Source organism: Manduca sexta, chromosome 9, assembly GCF_014839805.1.
Source record: "Manduca sexta isolate Smith_Timp_Sample1 chromosome 9, JHU_Msex_v1.0, whole genome shotgun sequence".
NCBI classification, from domain to species: domain Eukaryota; kingdom Metazoa; phylum Arthropoda; class Insecta; order Lepidoptera; family Sphingidae; genus Manduca; species Manduca sexta.
Window position 1 is genome coordinate 11562430 of NC_051123.1, and position 16293 is coordinate 11578722.

At 34.7% G+C, this 16293-nt stretch overlaps 2 protein-coding genes and 2 non-coding genes across 4 annotated transcripts; 1 reads left to right on the plus strand and 3 right to left on the minus strand.

Annotated features, from left to right (window-relative positions):
• Positions 1-4680: 4680 nt before the first annotated feature.
• On the minus strand, positions 4681-7745 carry LOC115440839 (putative nuclease HARBI1). The gene is made up of 3 exons (XM_037436739.1): positions 6046-7745; positions 5656-5937; positions 4681-5354 (listed from the first exon to the last, which is right to left on the minus strand). Exons 1-3 carry the CDS (start codon positions 6415-6417, stop codon positions 4854-4856), a joined length of 1155 nt encoding a protein of 384 aa, XP_037292636.1. The 5' UTR covers positions 6418-7745; the 3' UTR covers positions 4681-4853.
• A 1650-nt stretch (positions 7746-9395) lies between these two features.
• LOC115442412 (carboxypeptidase B) lies at positions 9396-15999 on the minus strand. The gene is made up of 7 exons (XM_030167443.2): positions 15849-15999; positions 14976-15188; positions 14747-14837; positions 13994-14095; positions 12520-12735; positions 11773-12198; positions 9396-9611 (listed from the first exon to the last, which is right to left on the minus strand). Exons 1-7 carry the CDS (start codon positions 15923-15925, stop codon positions 9450-9452), a joined length of 1287 nt encoding a protein of 428 aa, XP_030023303.2. The 5' UTR covers positions 15926-15999; the 3' UTR covers positions 9396-9449.
• Positions 11094-11183, minus strand: Trnai-uau. The gene is given in 2 exon segments: positions 11094-11129; positions 11146-11183. It is a non-coding gene; the product is annotated as a tRNA-Ile (tRNA).
• On the plus strand, positions 13371-13460 carry Trnai-uau. The gene is given in 2 exon segments: positions 13371-13408; positions 13425-13460. It is a non-coding gene; the product is annotated as a tRNA-Ile (tRNA).
• Positions 16000-16293: the final 294 nt, after the last annotated feature.

Below are 16293 nucleotides of genomic sequence, written 5' to 3' on the forward strand. Positions count from 1 at the left end.
GAGACTAATAAGTATGACAGTAAATTCTTGGGAGAGTGATATTCAGCATCTTCAACGGCTGGTTTAACTGCTATACTTTGCAGTTGTGGCGTTGAGCACCAGGCGGTAAGTTGCTAATGTCGTCATTAGGTTGCCTGAACTGTGTCTTTCTTTTCAAATACCTGATGCTCTATTAGGACATACGGATTCTAATCTTAGGTTGGGAATATTATAATAGGGGACCGGCCTATGCTTGATTTTGTACATTATTCTATGTGTAATGGCTTTATATACGAAAAAGAAGCACTTCTGCGAAAACAGCATAAAAATTGGTTAAAAAATGGGCGAGTAATTCATATTTAAAATATTGTAATGTGCAGAAGTGGGCGCGATATGGGGATATCGCTTCATCTCTTTCTTTCGCACGCGTCGTAATTCCCGATGACGTCACATGTGGATATTTTGTCTTTTTTCTGTTTCTTGTTAATTACCCCTTCCATCGAAATTCAAACTTGTTGATTTTTCACTGGATTTTAATAATTGCTTTGGTGTTATAATTTATATTATGTAAATATCTGATAATTGTTAAGAACAAAAATGAGTCCGGTACCCTAATCTATACTATTATATAAAGCTGAAGAGTTTGTTTGTTTGTTTGTTTGTTTGTTTGAACGCGCTAATCTCAGGAACTACCGGTCCAAACCGAAAAATTCTTTTTGCGTTGGATAGCCCTTTGTTCGTGGAGTGCTATAGGCTATATATCATCACGCTATACCCAATAGGAGCGGAACACTAATGGCTAATCTCAGGAACTACCGGTCCAAACTGAAAAATTCTTTTTGCGTTGGATAGCCCTTTGTTCGTGGTGTACTATAGGCTATATATCATCACGCTATACCCAATAGGAGCGGAGCAGTAATGGCTAATCTCAGGAACTACCGGTCCAAACTGAAAAATTCTTTTTGCGTTAGATAGCCCTTTGTTCGTGGAGTGCTATAGGCTATATATCATCACGCTATACCCAATAGGAGCGGAGCAGTAATGGCTAATCTCAGGAACTACCGGTCCAAACTGAAAAATCTTTTTGCGTTGGATAGCCCTTTGTTCGTGGAGTGCTATAGGCTATATATCATCACGCTATATTCAATAGGAGCGGAGCAGTAATGGCTAATCTCAGGAACTACCGATTCAAACTGAAAAATTCTTTTTGTGTTGAATAGTCCTTTGTTTGTGGAGTTTTCAAAGTTATATATCAACACACTATGACGAATAGGAGCGGAGCAGTAATGGCTAATCTCAGGAACTACCGGTTTAAACTGAAAAAATCTTTTTGTGTTGGATAGCCCTTTGTTCCTGGAGTGCTATAGACTATATATCATCACGCTATGACCAATAGGAGCGGAGCAGTAATGAAACATGTTGCATAAACGGGGTATATTATTAGTTTTGAGAGCTTCCGTTGCCTGCGCTGCGTAAACGGTTAAAGTTATGCAACAATGATGTATGACGGGATTGTTCCACTTAAAAAGTTCTAAAAAATATATTATAAAACAAAGTCCCCCGCTGCATCTGTCTGTCTGAACGTGTTAAACTCAAAAACTACCCAATGTATTAAGATGAAATTTGGTATGGAGACAGTTTGAGACCCTGAGAAGAACACAGGCTCCCGGGAAACTACTACTTTTATAACGGAAAACTTTAGCCTGAAAAACTTTATAACGCGTGCGGAGCCGCAGGCAAAAGCTAGTTTGTTATATATTTTAATAAGGGTACGGCAAAGTGACTCCACTGCACTTGATAATAAGTGTAGTGGCGTTAAAAGAATTTCGTCTGACGCAAGATGATTACCCCTCGGTAGTCGACATAATAATGCCGGCCTGTTGGAACCGAATATACTCAGTCTGATCTCGGAATGCGAGTGCGGTGGTCACTTCCCGGGCAGATGTAAAATATATCCTACCACCAGCAAGGTTAATAGTTACTATTACATAATTTCACCTTTGTTAATATTTTATATTAATTCCGAAACACAAGTTTTGGGTTATAATCATGAAAATGAATCCCTATTTCCCTTGGTCACACCATCGCGCGTGAACGGCTAGACAGATTTCACTATTTTTTTTTGTTGTGTTTGTTATTATCAGGAGAAGGTTGTTATGAAAGAAAATATTCAAAAAATTGCGCGGAAAATTAGAAAATCTAAGTAAACTTAACGAAAATATTAATTTTATATAACTGTCAATTGTTTGAAATAACTGTCAGCGATTGACAGAATGCGCGCTGCAAATTCATAGTTAAGACGGGACAACGTCTGTAGGGTCAGCTAGTGTTAAATAACTTTAAGCGATATTGCATACAACGTGTACCCCTGTTTTGTGTGTTATAAATAATTGAATAAAAGTATTGGTAGAAAGTTACAGTACATACACGAGCCATGTAAATGTTTTCAGGTTGACGCGGTATCATTAACATATAACAATGGGCGATGATCACCATTGTGTGACATGTCACGTGACGTCACTGACATGTGCGGTAATATTTCAATGAATGTTTTACACTTCTACGAATCCTTAAAAATATTCTATTCAATATTCAGAAATATTTTACACTAGCTTTTTCCACGGCTCTCTCGTTTGAAAAAGTTTATCAGTAATAAATATTTTCCCGAGGGAAATATCTATCTCTATTCAGGAGCAATGCATTTTCCTATTCGTGAAAAAAAAATCAAAATCGGTTTAGTAGTTCCCGAGTTAGCGCGCACAATAAACAAACAATATCTTCATATTTAAAACTTGTGTGGATAAACAATAAATTGCCACGTTCATCGACTGCTCTTCGAAGATTCGCTAGTCGAGTAATATTCTTTCATTGTAAAACGTATTCCGTCTTATTACAAAAAGCGAAATAAACCTTAGCTTAAACCTGTACTAACAAAACCAGGCTTATCTAAGAAACCATGGTTTAAATTTGTCCGTATTACAAAACTCATAAAAACCGTAGACTTCTTAGTACTGCCATCTGAACTATGGCCTATATATAAACCACAGACAAATACAAACAACATTCGTTCAATACGATATCATTCAATCGCAACGTTCCATATACACAAAAATGAAAACGTTTTCAAACAATGTTAATGATTAAATAATGTTTAGGAGTATTAAAAATATTAAGACGTGGTTATTTTGCTCCAAGATAAATAATAGTTGTAACTTCGATTGCACTTTTTTTTAGGTTTCAAGTTTTGACTAATGTTGTATTAGCTGGTAATACATCTAAATGCGTGTTACGAAACGTAAGCTTCCCGCGCGTTATATGAAACCATAACAATAAACAAAACTATTGCGGTAACTTTTGCAAATAGCTTTAAAATTTATTATCAGTGTATTATTATATAGAATAATTGACTATTTGTACTATTGTGATGGATAACCGAAAGAAAAAAAGATCTGAAAACTGGAGTACTGAGGAAAAAGTAATTAAACAAAAAATCCGTCATATAGTTTTTAATTTGTTAAATATAATAGATGGATTTCAAGCTAAACGACATTTAAAATGTTATAGGATGTACTTCGCGAATTAATTGCACAATCACGCCATATTATAGAGAACAAAAATACAAAAGCTTCTTCCAACAAGAAAAAGACTGAAGAATGGAAAAACATAGCACAGAGGTATTTCGTTTTTTATAATTATAATATTATTATAATCAGTTATTACCAAGCAAATTAACAAAGTTTGTTAAATATTTTCAGGATCAATGTACTCATGGGAAAGAATAGGTCTGATGGTGATGTTAAATTAGCGTGGAAAAGAATGAAGCTTGCTGCTAAAGCTAATTTGTCCACCCATAGAAATCACCAAATGCAGACAGGGGGTGGTGAAAAGCCTAAGTCACCTTCGCAAGAAGATCTAGCGATTATGGCTATTGCTCCACATGATTTTATTGTGGAATTCAATAACTATGACAGTGATGCTAACAAAACAGCTGTTAGCACAATTGATTTTTATTTATTATTGTAAAATACTGCTTAAATTAATATAAAAATAATAATTTAACAATATAATGAATATTTTTAGGTTCAATTACAACCCCTAGAAGTTAAGGAAGTAATAGCTGGATCTAGTAGTGCTTTTACTCCTTCAAACATGCCCCCTTGAATACAATGATGTGGTAGAAGTGATAATGGACCAAGATAAAAATTATATTTAATTAAAATCTTCTTTAATATATTATATATTGTAACCTGTAATCATATTACGAATATTTAAAGGAAAATAAAAGTACGCAAATAAAACATGAAAATGAGACTTTATTTTAGTCTATATTAATACAACTAAAATACTTTCAGATGCCCCAAATGAAAATGTGACGACTGCCGTTACTACTGACGAAAAAAAAAACAACATTTATAATAAAAAGGGCCCTCAAAATATGTAAGCAATATTACCTTAAGTTTATATTAATCTTATTATTTACTAAGAACAAATTAGGAATAAAGGATAAATATTTGATTTTTCAAAAAAGTAGCAACACAAGAAAAAAATATTAGAGAGCAACACTCAATTTAAAAAAAAACAACTGGAAATGCTAGCAGAAGAACATGAATACAACATTAAAATTGCAAAATTAAAAATAAAAAAACTAGAGCTAGAAATAGAATTATTAGAAAATACGAAGAAATCTAGTACAGAGTAATATTAAATGGTAAATGTAACATATGAATAATAATATACCACTATTATATAAGTTTTCAATGCTATGATTATATAAGTGTCACAGTAATACACATATTAGTTATGTCTAATATCATTTTCTTTTTCAGGTATAAAAAATATAATTTCAAGCTTATTACAAAAATATATTATTTTAATTAAAAGTGTCTTTCAATAAATTGCCTTCTTCTAATATTTCCGCGAACATTGTTTTCTGCGGCCAAAACAACTGCGTGAGATTGCCTGTTAACTTCGTCTTCGAGACCACTAGAAAACACATCTTCCTTCATATCAATTGCGATATTGTGCAATACAGCACATGCTACAATAGTTTTTCTTGCAGTTTCAATGTCACAGTAAAGGCCTCTTAATAAACAACGGAACCTCTGCTTCCACAACCCAAAACATCTCTCCACTGCATTTCTGGTGTTAATGTGAGCACTATTGTACCGTTCTTCTTGGGGTGTTGAGGTATTCAGTAAGGGAGTAAACAAATACGGTGTACATGCATACCCACTGTCTCCAAGCAAAATGCCTGAGAAGGCACCAGCCTCAAATCTCTGCTTTAGTCGACTTTCTCTAAAAATTCGAGAGTCATGGACACTGCCATGCCACCTAGCAACAATATCTATTATTTTTAAATTTGCATCGCAGGCTACCTGGAACAATAGTTGATTATTTTAGTATCTAACACATACATATGAATTGACTATACATATTATCATTTCATATTATAGAGCATAGTCACATTTAAATTATAGTTTTCCACTGTATCCCTGCAAAACATAAATAATAACAATCTGACCTAGAATTTTTATTATTTATTGTATAATAGTCACACTAAACAAAGACATTTTATCCCTAGTATAAGGTTGTAAAGTCAAATGTACTTTAGGGATGGTTCTGCATACAAGTTATTGTTTATTTTAGAAGAAAAATATGAATATAAAATCAGAATACCTGGACATTAATAGATGGAAATCCTTTGCGATTGATATATATTTGACCACCATCTTCACATAATTTTTTTACCCTTATGTGAGTACAGTCAATTGCACCAATTACTGAAGGAAAATTTGCAATTCTATGGAATTTTCGCATTGCTTCCTCTTGTTCTGCCAATGTAGCAGGCATTTTTATAAATCTATGCGATATTCCGGCTATGGCTCCTGCTATTTTTTTGCATATTTTACTTATAAAGGGCTGTGAGACTCCATGCAAATCGGCTGTATCATCTTGGATCTATATTAAAAAAATTACAAAATATTGATTTGGAACTTGGGTTTAATTTTTTATAAATGATTATGAGTGTGTTGTTAAATGCAAATATAAGCTTTGTTCATGACTTACCTCATGTCGAGCCCAGCTTCGCAATGCGCAAACCACTTGGATTTCGGGAGACACCGGGCATCCACGGGTGTCTCGAGTTAATGGGTCCTTTAATAAATCTACTATTTTCATTGCAAAAGATTTAGTAAATCTATACTTTTGCCTGAAATCTTCATCAGATAAATCAATGAAGGGATTGACTCGAACACGATTTCTATTAGGTCGGCGTGGCGTTTCCAGTAGCTCAACGGCTTCTATATCCTCAATATCGACTGAATCTACCATGTTAATATCCATTTTCGTGTAAAAAATAACACAAGACAACGAAACAGACGATAATTTAAGAGATAATCTGACACAATCTGACAAATGATTTGAAATTTGATTTGACATTTACGATTTAGACCATCATCAAACCAGGGGCGCCGAGGTTTAGCATTAGACCATCAAATAGTCCATGGTTTATCGTTAAACCACTTTTTGTAATACCATTTTTATATAAACCGTACTTTGTATAGGTTTAAACCAAAGTTTTTAGTTAAACCTCGTTCTGTAATAAGACGGATTATGTTGTGAAATCATTGGTCGAGATAAAAAGTAGACTATTACTAGTCTATAAATAGCATTTAGGAACAATGTAGTATTTCATTAACAGTTTTCAGAATTGAACTGCATTTTAAAAAGAGTATATTTATGAATAACTATTGTATTGAGAACGTAAGCTGATTTATTAATAATATCAAGAATAATTTACTTAGATACACAATTTTATTGACCATTCAAACCAACCTTCTATATAAAACTCAATACAAAATTGCAGTAATTGTGCTGTATTTTATTATTGTTGTTTGAGTTACAGTGATTGTTTTTTTATCAGCTAAAATATACCTAATGACTTTAATCAGGGTTTATTTTTTTAGAATCTTGTATTATAGGAGATAGCTTAATGATTAACATTTATCAGTAACGAGGATTGTCGACATCTTAAATGATATAAGATTGATTACTTACTCGTCTACAAATAATAGTTTTTTTCTAGCTTATTCGTCTAAGGTTTTATGGATATGGAATTCACCTTTGTTGTGGATGGTTCTGGTGGAATACTTTATAAACCTACATCTGAGAAATTATCTTGTTAATATTGAAGGTTTATATTTAGGCTTTATAAATCCAGAAATTTCGTTTTTGTATAATATATATAGACAATGGCCTTTCGTTTTGGAGTAATGGACTGATACGTAAATACGTTATTTGAATAAAGAATGAAGAATTCTGAGAATATTGAATGTCATTGCATTTTAAATAAAGAACAAATATTGCATCTTGCTCATCTACGTAGTTACAATATGTCGTCTTGAGGTAAAAACAAGCCTTATCAACAGAAAATACCATGACGTGCATTACATATTAATTAAGTCCTTGTTTATATCGGTGGTGAGACCAATCCTCTATTCAGAACATTCTTACAATTTATATTGATTTCCAGAATTGAGATATCACATGAGTTGCTCAGGATTGGAATTGTGTTTGGCGACAGGCTTTGTTCAAAACGTAGATGGAAATATTGTTCAAACAGTGTACGTATTTATATTACCTACCCCTTTAGATACAGGCGTGAATATGCGCCAATTCTCTTACCCATTATAAGGCGTAAATTAAATAATTTATAAGCAGGTGTAATAGTCGAACGAATGTTTATCTTTGACTAGAATATTAATGAGACACAACGACCGTTGACGAAATACTATGAAAATCAACTCACCATAGAGATTCCGAACGTAGCCATAACTTCGTACGACAAAAACATCTTGAAATCACAAAACAAACACGTGAAAAATGTAAACAATAAAAAAATGCACACGTGCTAGCCAGTTGCACTAATCGACGACAATGAGGAGCGAGATCGGGAGTCGAATGTCGTACAATGCACCTCACAAAGTGAACACGGAGGCACACAGTGTCAGTTTCAACAATTGAATGCCAGGTAATTCGGTAACACAGCGCGCTGTTGGAAAACGTTGTAACGGTTGTCAGTGCAGAGCGGCAACGTCGCATACGTCATTCAAACAGGTTTCGAAGGCGCACGCGCTGACAGTTTTTATCTGTGGCAACAGGATTGCCAGGTGTTGCATTTTTTAAATATTTTTTTAGAACCGGTTAAAGAAAAGTATCGTAAATTTATGATAGCATAAAAATAAAAAGATATTTTTAATAGTTAATTATCAATTCTTTCTGTAATCACAACGTTTATTAAGTTATAATTAATTATTTGTATGTCATTTACATTTGATGTGTCATGTGATTTCGTTTTATTCGATAAGTGGGTAAATTTTGCGAATATTTTTATTTTATTTTAAAAATAAAATGAAAACCATTTATTGAATATAAATATGACAACATGTATTAACGAAATATAGTTCATGCGACACGCTGAACAAAATGAAAAAACAGTTTAAGTTTGTACATCACCTGACATTTTGAATGTCCGTTGACTGACATAATTTAATTAAATATGTGCGTTGACAAGTCTAAATCTTGAAAATTGCCCCCTCTTCTAGGAGACAGTAAGTATCTAAAAAGCGTTGTAACTGCAAGACACTGTGAGCTCATTCTGCGTAGATCGGATCACCAACAGCAAACATTTTTCAAAAAATTGTATAATTGTAAAATGTAGGTAGATATTGTAACTTTGACTTTGCGGATGAACAACACCTCAGTCCCCCCCGTGACCATGAAGGCTGCAAAGTCTTGGAAACGTCGGGAGAAAAATAAAATACAAAAAACCGCGATAGAATCCGAAAATTAGTTTAATTTTAATGTCTAACATTCGCCTAAACATAAGAAATCATTAAGCGTTGTAACATGAATTATAGTACATGAATGGTCTAACGTATATCGCTATCTAGTATCACGTATATGGTAGGTACATTTGCGACGAGCGGATGGCCGGCCGGAAAGGAGGTCGACTCATGTCTCATGCGTGTACGCAATTCATTTGCATTTCATATCTATGCACGTATCGGTATTTAGTTTAATACTTCCTCTATTATTTGACCTTACAATTTATGAATGGAAAGATTTCGTTCCCGTAATCAGTTTTTCTGTTTCATTGGATATCATAAAACTTGAATATGATATACCAAATTATACCACTCTAATGTTATGTCGATTAAATATAAAAGTATGTCGCACGTAGGATTTATGTTAGTTTTTACGACCGGTCGCTTACCCGATGTCGATTCTATGTGGACCCAGTTCTGGTGAAATAATTAATAAATAAAACACGCAGAATTGTTGAAACGTAAGCCCTGGTGCTCAGCACACGCGCACTACATCGAGGATAATAGATGCAGATGGAATAAAACACAAAATTCCTTTTTAATTTTATTACAAAAATTTCAAAAAAAGACTTCAATAAGACGGATTTAGTTAAACCGTCTTCTGTAGTGGATCCTGGCCAGCCGCGCCGAGACGGCGATGCCTTCCCACGTCTCCTTCACCATGTGGTCCATGTACGACGGCGGCACCATGAACTCGTACCCGTAACCTGGCAACTCCATCGTATAAGAGAACGGGACGCCAACCACCTGTAAAGCAAAGTGTGTCTTATTTTCAAGACTTCAAGGCCTATAGTGAATATTTTCTCGTAAAGGCGTGTTTTAGTCAGTTACATTTGCAGCACATTTGAAGTCTGAACCCCTACTATAACTACGATATAAGTACTATTTCGTGAAACTTACGTTTTCATACGAACAGCGAGGGTCGAACCAGCCCAACGCATAAAATGAGAGGGACCTGCCGGTTCCGTTCGACTGTTCGATTTGTACCATTTTATACTTAACACAGATTTAACGTAATTAATTTGCTGTTTATTATAACTCACAGTTAGTTTATAGGACTGCAAAATACACAGCCATTTTATTAGAACGGGTAACCAAGATTAATCTGACACTATATAAGATGTTTTTAGACGTTGGTGAACACCAGACTGTTTTCTTAATTTTCATTCAGAGAATGAATAATAATATATCAGCCCTGTATTATATACTATCCCACTGCTAGGCACCTCCTCTACTACTAAGAGGGATAAGGCCTTAGTCCACCACGCTGGCCTAGTACGGCTTGGTAAATTTCACACGCCTTCAAAATTCCTATAGAGAATTTCTCAAGTATGCAGATTTCTTCACGGTGTTTTTCTTCACCGTTATAGCGAGCGATAATTCACAAATAAAACACACATCATTTTAGAAAAATCAGAGGTTTGTGCCCTTGAGTTTTGATCCTGCGGACATCCATCTAGGTAGTCAGTTCCACACCCAACTAGAATATTGTCGCTTTTTGACGCAGAAAACCAAGCGAGGTACCGTTTATTAGAAAAAGTTAAAAATTCCAGTGTCATTCGCCATCTTTGCAACTAATTGAGGTAACCGCGCGACCGACATGACGCGTGTTCACTATCAGTTGTTATCAGCTTGTAATCGTTTATTACATCTAATTCATTATATGAGTTTATTGCGGAGTTAGCTATGGAATTTATAGAACAAATTTGGGTTAGGTATGAATTGTAAGGGCCTGTATATACGACCTTTTTTCCAATGATCTGATAACCGGACGGTAATAACTCCACTGTATTATGAATTAGATATGTATTTTTTTTATATGCGCGTCGTCATCCGTACATATTACGCTGTTTGAAATGCCTTATAATTACTGACGATTTTTTTACTTTCCTTTGCAGACATTACAAATTAATTGACTAAAGTAACACTAATTAGTTACTTATATTACTTTGAAGTAAATATAATTAGTGGTATTAAAAAGATATCAGTTGTTTATTTAACATGATAAGCATATAGCATTACGGATTCACAACAAATAAATTAGGGAGAACAAAAAACATAATGAATGAAATTATTTATCTATGTGTTAAATGGACTAGGGTGGTATTAAATGGGTTTAAATTTCGTAAATCAGCAAGACTACGAGATTACGTAAAACCGTTGAACCCAATGTACTTAAACCATAATATACTATATACTGGTTCTGTAGTTTGTAAGAATTAAAAACAATGCTCCAGGTGAGGCTCGAACTCACAACCCCGGCATGGCTCACGTACTGCGCTATAAGTACCGTGCGCTAACCAATTGCGCCACTGGAGCTGTGAGACCACAACACCAAATTATATAGACCTCTCGTAGTTGCGAGAATAAATAGTTTAAGTAATATACAAATTATATCTGTCCCATGATGTAAAAGATTGGATCCAACTACTATTATGATAACAGGAATTGACCGCGGTATTTACTTGTGTTTTTTTATTATTTTTTAAATTGATAATTTACTCAAATATTGAATATTAATTACCTATTCTAAGTATTATAAATATTTACGCATTCGTCATTTTAACATTAAGTTACTAAATTAAACGAAATACTTATCTTCACGCAAATAGGATTTTATAATAAGCTACTTATTCCAACCGTCAATGTAAAATAAAAAAGTAAGTTTCGAACAACAACATCAGAATTACACGCACGCACACGCCATATTCTCACTAAACTACAAAAATCAGAAAAGTGACACCGGGATTTTAGGTGTAAATATTCCTTACTCATGGATGATTTTTAGCAAGATGTTAGCAGGGGTAAAGACGAGTATTTAGTTTCATTTATTAACGCAATGTAAAAAGACCCTGTATATGACTATTGTAATCCGGCAAAAGAAATAGGATCATATTCTTAATCTTACCTGTGCATAGTCGTCAGCACTTCCAGACGTAGGATACAGCACCAACCCACTGTTTCCAACTAAATAAAACCTAGCTTGTGGAAGTTTTATGGAGTCCATAATAGCACCCATGGCAGCTCCTATATGGTGGATATGAGCTGCATTTGGTGGCAGAGTTTTATTCGCATAGCAAAACAGAACGTAGTTCCCATGACTGTGGATGTCGTTGTACAGCTGGATCCGGGGAAGATATTCTAATAAAATGTCGCGAACGTATTGAGTTTCAACCTCGGAGAAAGCGTAAGGTCCAGGGAACAAATTGGAGCAAGGGTTGGTGGAGACACCGGTGGTGTTAAACTCGATGTCGAAGTTCCTGTTGGCGTCGACGCCGATGCACTCGGTGCTAACGTTCAGGTTCACGGAGCGAGTCTTGCGCCAGAGGCGGTTCTGTAATAAAGAATTGTGTATGTTTTTAGATTGCTGTGTTGCTGTATGTTCTATTCTATCAAATACTATTTATACTACCTTATTTAAAATATAAAATAAATTGTTTCGAAATTTCTTGTCCTTCAAGTCTACAATGGTAGTCCACCAATGTTTGTTTTTCAAGGATGTCAATATATTAAGCGTCATTGCTGGCTTTCTCTTTGTTCGCTCATGATTTCTAAGGTAATAAATCACATGCGCACATACTCACACCCTTTATTCTAGAAGGTGTAGGCAGAGGTGCAACTGGTATAATAATACGAACAAAAAATTAAAATTTACATCAGTATGTGAGAATTCGTATCCATCAGGGTTGACGATGGGCAGGATGATCCAGTCGATGTCGTCGAGCAGGTCCTGGTCTTCGGGCCGCCTGTTCTCCAACAGACGGTGGATGGAGTACAGCGCCACGGGTGTGGTCACCCACTCGCGCGCGTGCATCATCGCGTCCATGAAGTAGATCGGCTTGCTCGCGTCCGTGAAGTTTGTTGTTGAAATCTATGGACATAATTCGAATTAAGTTGGTACATCTACCCACATAAGTAGCTTAACAAATTCAAAACTTAAAATCGATACACACTTAGTGTTCTTACGAAAAACATTTTTCTTCATAAAATAAAATGAAACGAATTTATTGTGCTACGTAAAAAGTAACGAAGCAAAAATACTTTACGTGTATCGGTGCTTTGAAGTTTTGAATTTATTCAGACAATTCTTTCTTATGTTTACGCCAATAATTATAATATAAAAACCCCGATAAGATCCAAAAAATATATTTTATTTTTAATTGTTCAGCTACTTTTGTGACTTTTGTACGGGTTGAGAAATTGGTAAATTGGAAAAGATTTCATCTATCGTGGTATGGTTGAGTTTCTTCGATCAGACATCACTTTCTACGTGTTTTTAGAATGAATTCCCTGAAAATTAATTCGGACAATAATTATAAAACTTATGTAAGTGATCCATAGGGGTTTTGGTAATAATTTATTGTTATCGTACGTAACTATTATGTCAGTTGTATTGAATTGAATATAGATTGTTACCAGTGATTATGATAGACACGTCATTTTAGTATTTTTCATGCATAAATATTGCGGTTAGAGGTCTATATAATTTGGATTTGTGTGGGCACAGCTCCAGTGGCGCAATTGGTTAGCGCACGGTACTTATAGCGCAGTACGTGAGCCATGCCGGGGTTGTGAGTTCGAGCCTCACCTGGAGCATTGTTTTTAAATATTGATATCTAAGCTTCCATAAAATACCAGTAATTATAAATTCTCAAGTCCTTTCGCGATTATGTCCATTATAAATATTTGTTTCCAAACATAATGTTTTTGTAAGGAGTACAGCCAGCCTCATTTATAGCGCCATGCGTACTATAAACATTACAACAGCGAAGTTATTTACTTTTCCCTCACCAACTTATGATTAGTTCAGCGATTGGTCAAAGCAAATGTCAGTTTCGAAATTATTATGTTGTTGTGAACTAAAGTGATTTTGTAAAAAAGGCTATAACTGGCTACAGAAATACTTTCATTTCACTAACCAACCGACTTATAAAACTTGTCAACTACGAACTGCCCAAGTCTATCAAACCCTCAGAGTTTTTATAGCAAAAGGTGGCACAAATGCGCTCATAAGAATATTTTTGTCCTAACAAAATGATAATAAAATACTGACAGATCGTTGCAGCCATTTCTTGTGGAGTGTGGTGAGATAACTTCACTGGATCTGCAATACTCCTAAATGATCTTACCTTCAAATATTTAATTGCACGGCCTTCGAAACTGGGTCCAGCATTCACTATCGTAACCAAGTTGGGGTAGGTAGCTGCCATCCTCTCCATGTATGAATCTACCTGATTAAATTAGGGAAACTTTTTTAATGTGCCTTTGGAAAATGTGTTCTTATCTTATGCAACTACTTTAAGTTATAAATAGCAATTTTAATAGGGGACCGGACACATTTTTGTTCTTTATTATTATAAAATATTTACGTTATATAAATTATAACACAGAAAGAATTATTTAAATCCGGTAAAAAATCAACAAGTTATAAGTCTTTCAATTTTGGTAGAAGAGGTAACTAACAAGAAACAGAAAAGATGCGCAATGCCCGCATGTGACGTCATTAGGCATTACAACGCGTGCGAAAGAAAGAGATGAAGCCATATCCCCAGTTCACGCCCACTTCGACACATAGTAATATTTGAAATATGAATTACTGACTCATTTTTTAACCAATTTTAATGCAGTTTTCGCAGGAGCGTTTATTTTTCGTATTATTAACCATTACATATAGAATGATGTACAAAATCAAACACAGGACGGTCCCCTATGATAAGATTATAGATGTTAATAAAAATGAAATGAGGAAGCAAAGATGTTAGTCAAAGTATAATTGATTAACTGTCATCTATTAAAAATATCATTGTCCTCATCCTGATCGTAACTGATGCTACCGGTGTCATCTTTAATATTGTTGTAATCGTCAACATCATCAACATTACCTCAGCATATCGCGGATAGTCGTTGAAGATCATTCTGTTTTTTCTGCTGCTTCTGTGTGCTGCGATGTCATTCTCGTGGTCTTCTAGCGATCTGGTAATTTATATATTCACTTAAAAAAATCATTTTATAAAAATACAGTTGATTTGAACGAAAAGTGACCTGGTAATTAATATATAACTTAAAAAAAACACGTAAAAGAAATAGCCGATTGCAGACATGAAAACTTACTTGGCAACGTCAGCAATAAGAATAGAGTGCGTTAATCCATTCTCGTCTAAAGCGGAGAGGAACTCACGGGCTTTCTCTGGTGAGACCATCACCTCCGCGTCCCTCTGGCCAGCCATGCCATACTGCCAGATATCGAGATCCAAGTCAAATTGGAGATCTTGTATTAGTTGAAGGTCATCGGCGTGTCTTACTTGGATGGTGTGGACGGAGTAACTAGGTGTAAATAATGTATTATTTTATATTTGGTACGTGGATGTGTATTACTAAATTTATTTTATTATTAGCTGACCCGGCGAACTTCGTACCGCCTAACAATCGAATCTTTATTTTTTTATTTTGTTTTAATTCTTATTCTGCTATTCGGGACCCCGGGTCAGCTAGACAATTATTGACATTACATTACGATACTAACGTCACTCAATTCTAAAACTTAAACTTTATGTTATTGTATTAAAGTTTAAATTGTCTTTAAGTATCATTACGAATCTTTTGTATGGGAATATAGAAAAGTGTTGTTTTTAGACTTTTTCAGGCATTTTTTTTAATTTTCTCTCAGTAAGAACCAACCCTGTACTTCAAGGAATATTATAAAAAAAAGAATTAGCGAAATCGGTTCAGCTGCTCTCGAGATTTGCGCTTAGCAAGTCATTAATTGTTTAATTCTTATATGTTAGATTTGAAAGTAGGATTTTAGAATGAGCATTAATTTTGGGTACAGTGCAAGAAAAAAATATTTTGAAATAGATATGTACTATTTATAAAAAAAATATATTCCGCACCTGAAAAGTTCTTTTTACGGATTTCTCTGAGTATAAAGGTATATATTTATAAAGTCAATGAATTTATAATAAATCGTTGCGGGACAAAAATTACCTCCTGTAGGCGTCGTGTTTGCTCGCTGTCGCTGCGTAGACACAAGCACAGCAAGTCAACAGAAACCTCAGCAGCATTTTTGCTAACTTATGTATGTTCCACTGATGTTTGTTCACTACTGATCGTAATTTCCAAAAAACGGTTCTTCAATAAATTATTATCGAGAAATTATCTTCTGATTAGATAGCTGCATCAAATATCAGTGTATTTTTATAAACATTGATCGGTTTGTGATCTGCTAAGATATTATTAAAATGATTTATGTAAGCTGCCATTTTGTCGATTGTTGAGAGAACCAGCGTGTATAGTTGACGTCATTTTGGCCTAACTTGTACTTACCATTTAGTAATTACCATACCATTAACGTTCTGGATTGGAGGCCAGGAACTGGCAAGCGTAGCGTCGGACGTCCACGAGGTGGAGAGATGACTTATGAATGTCGCAG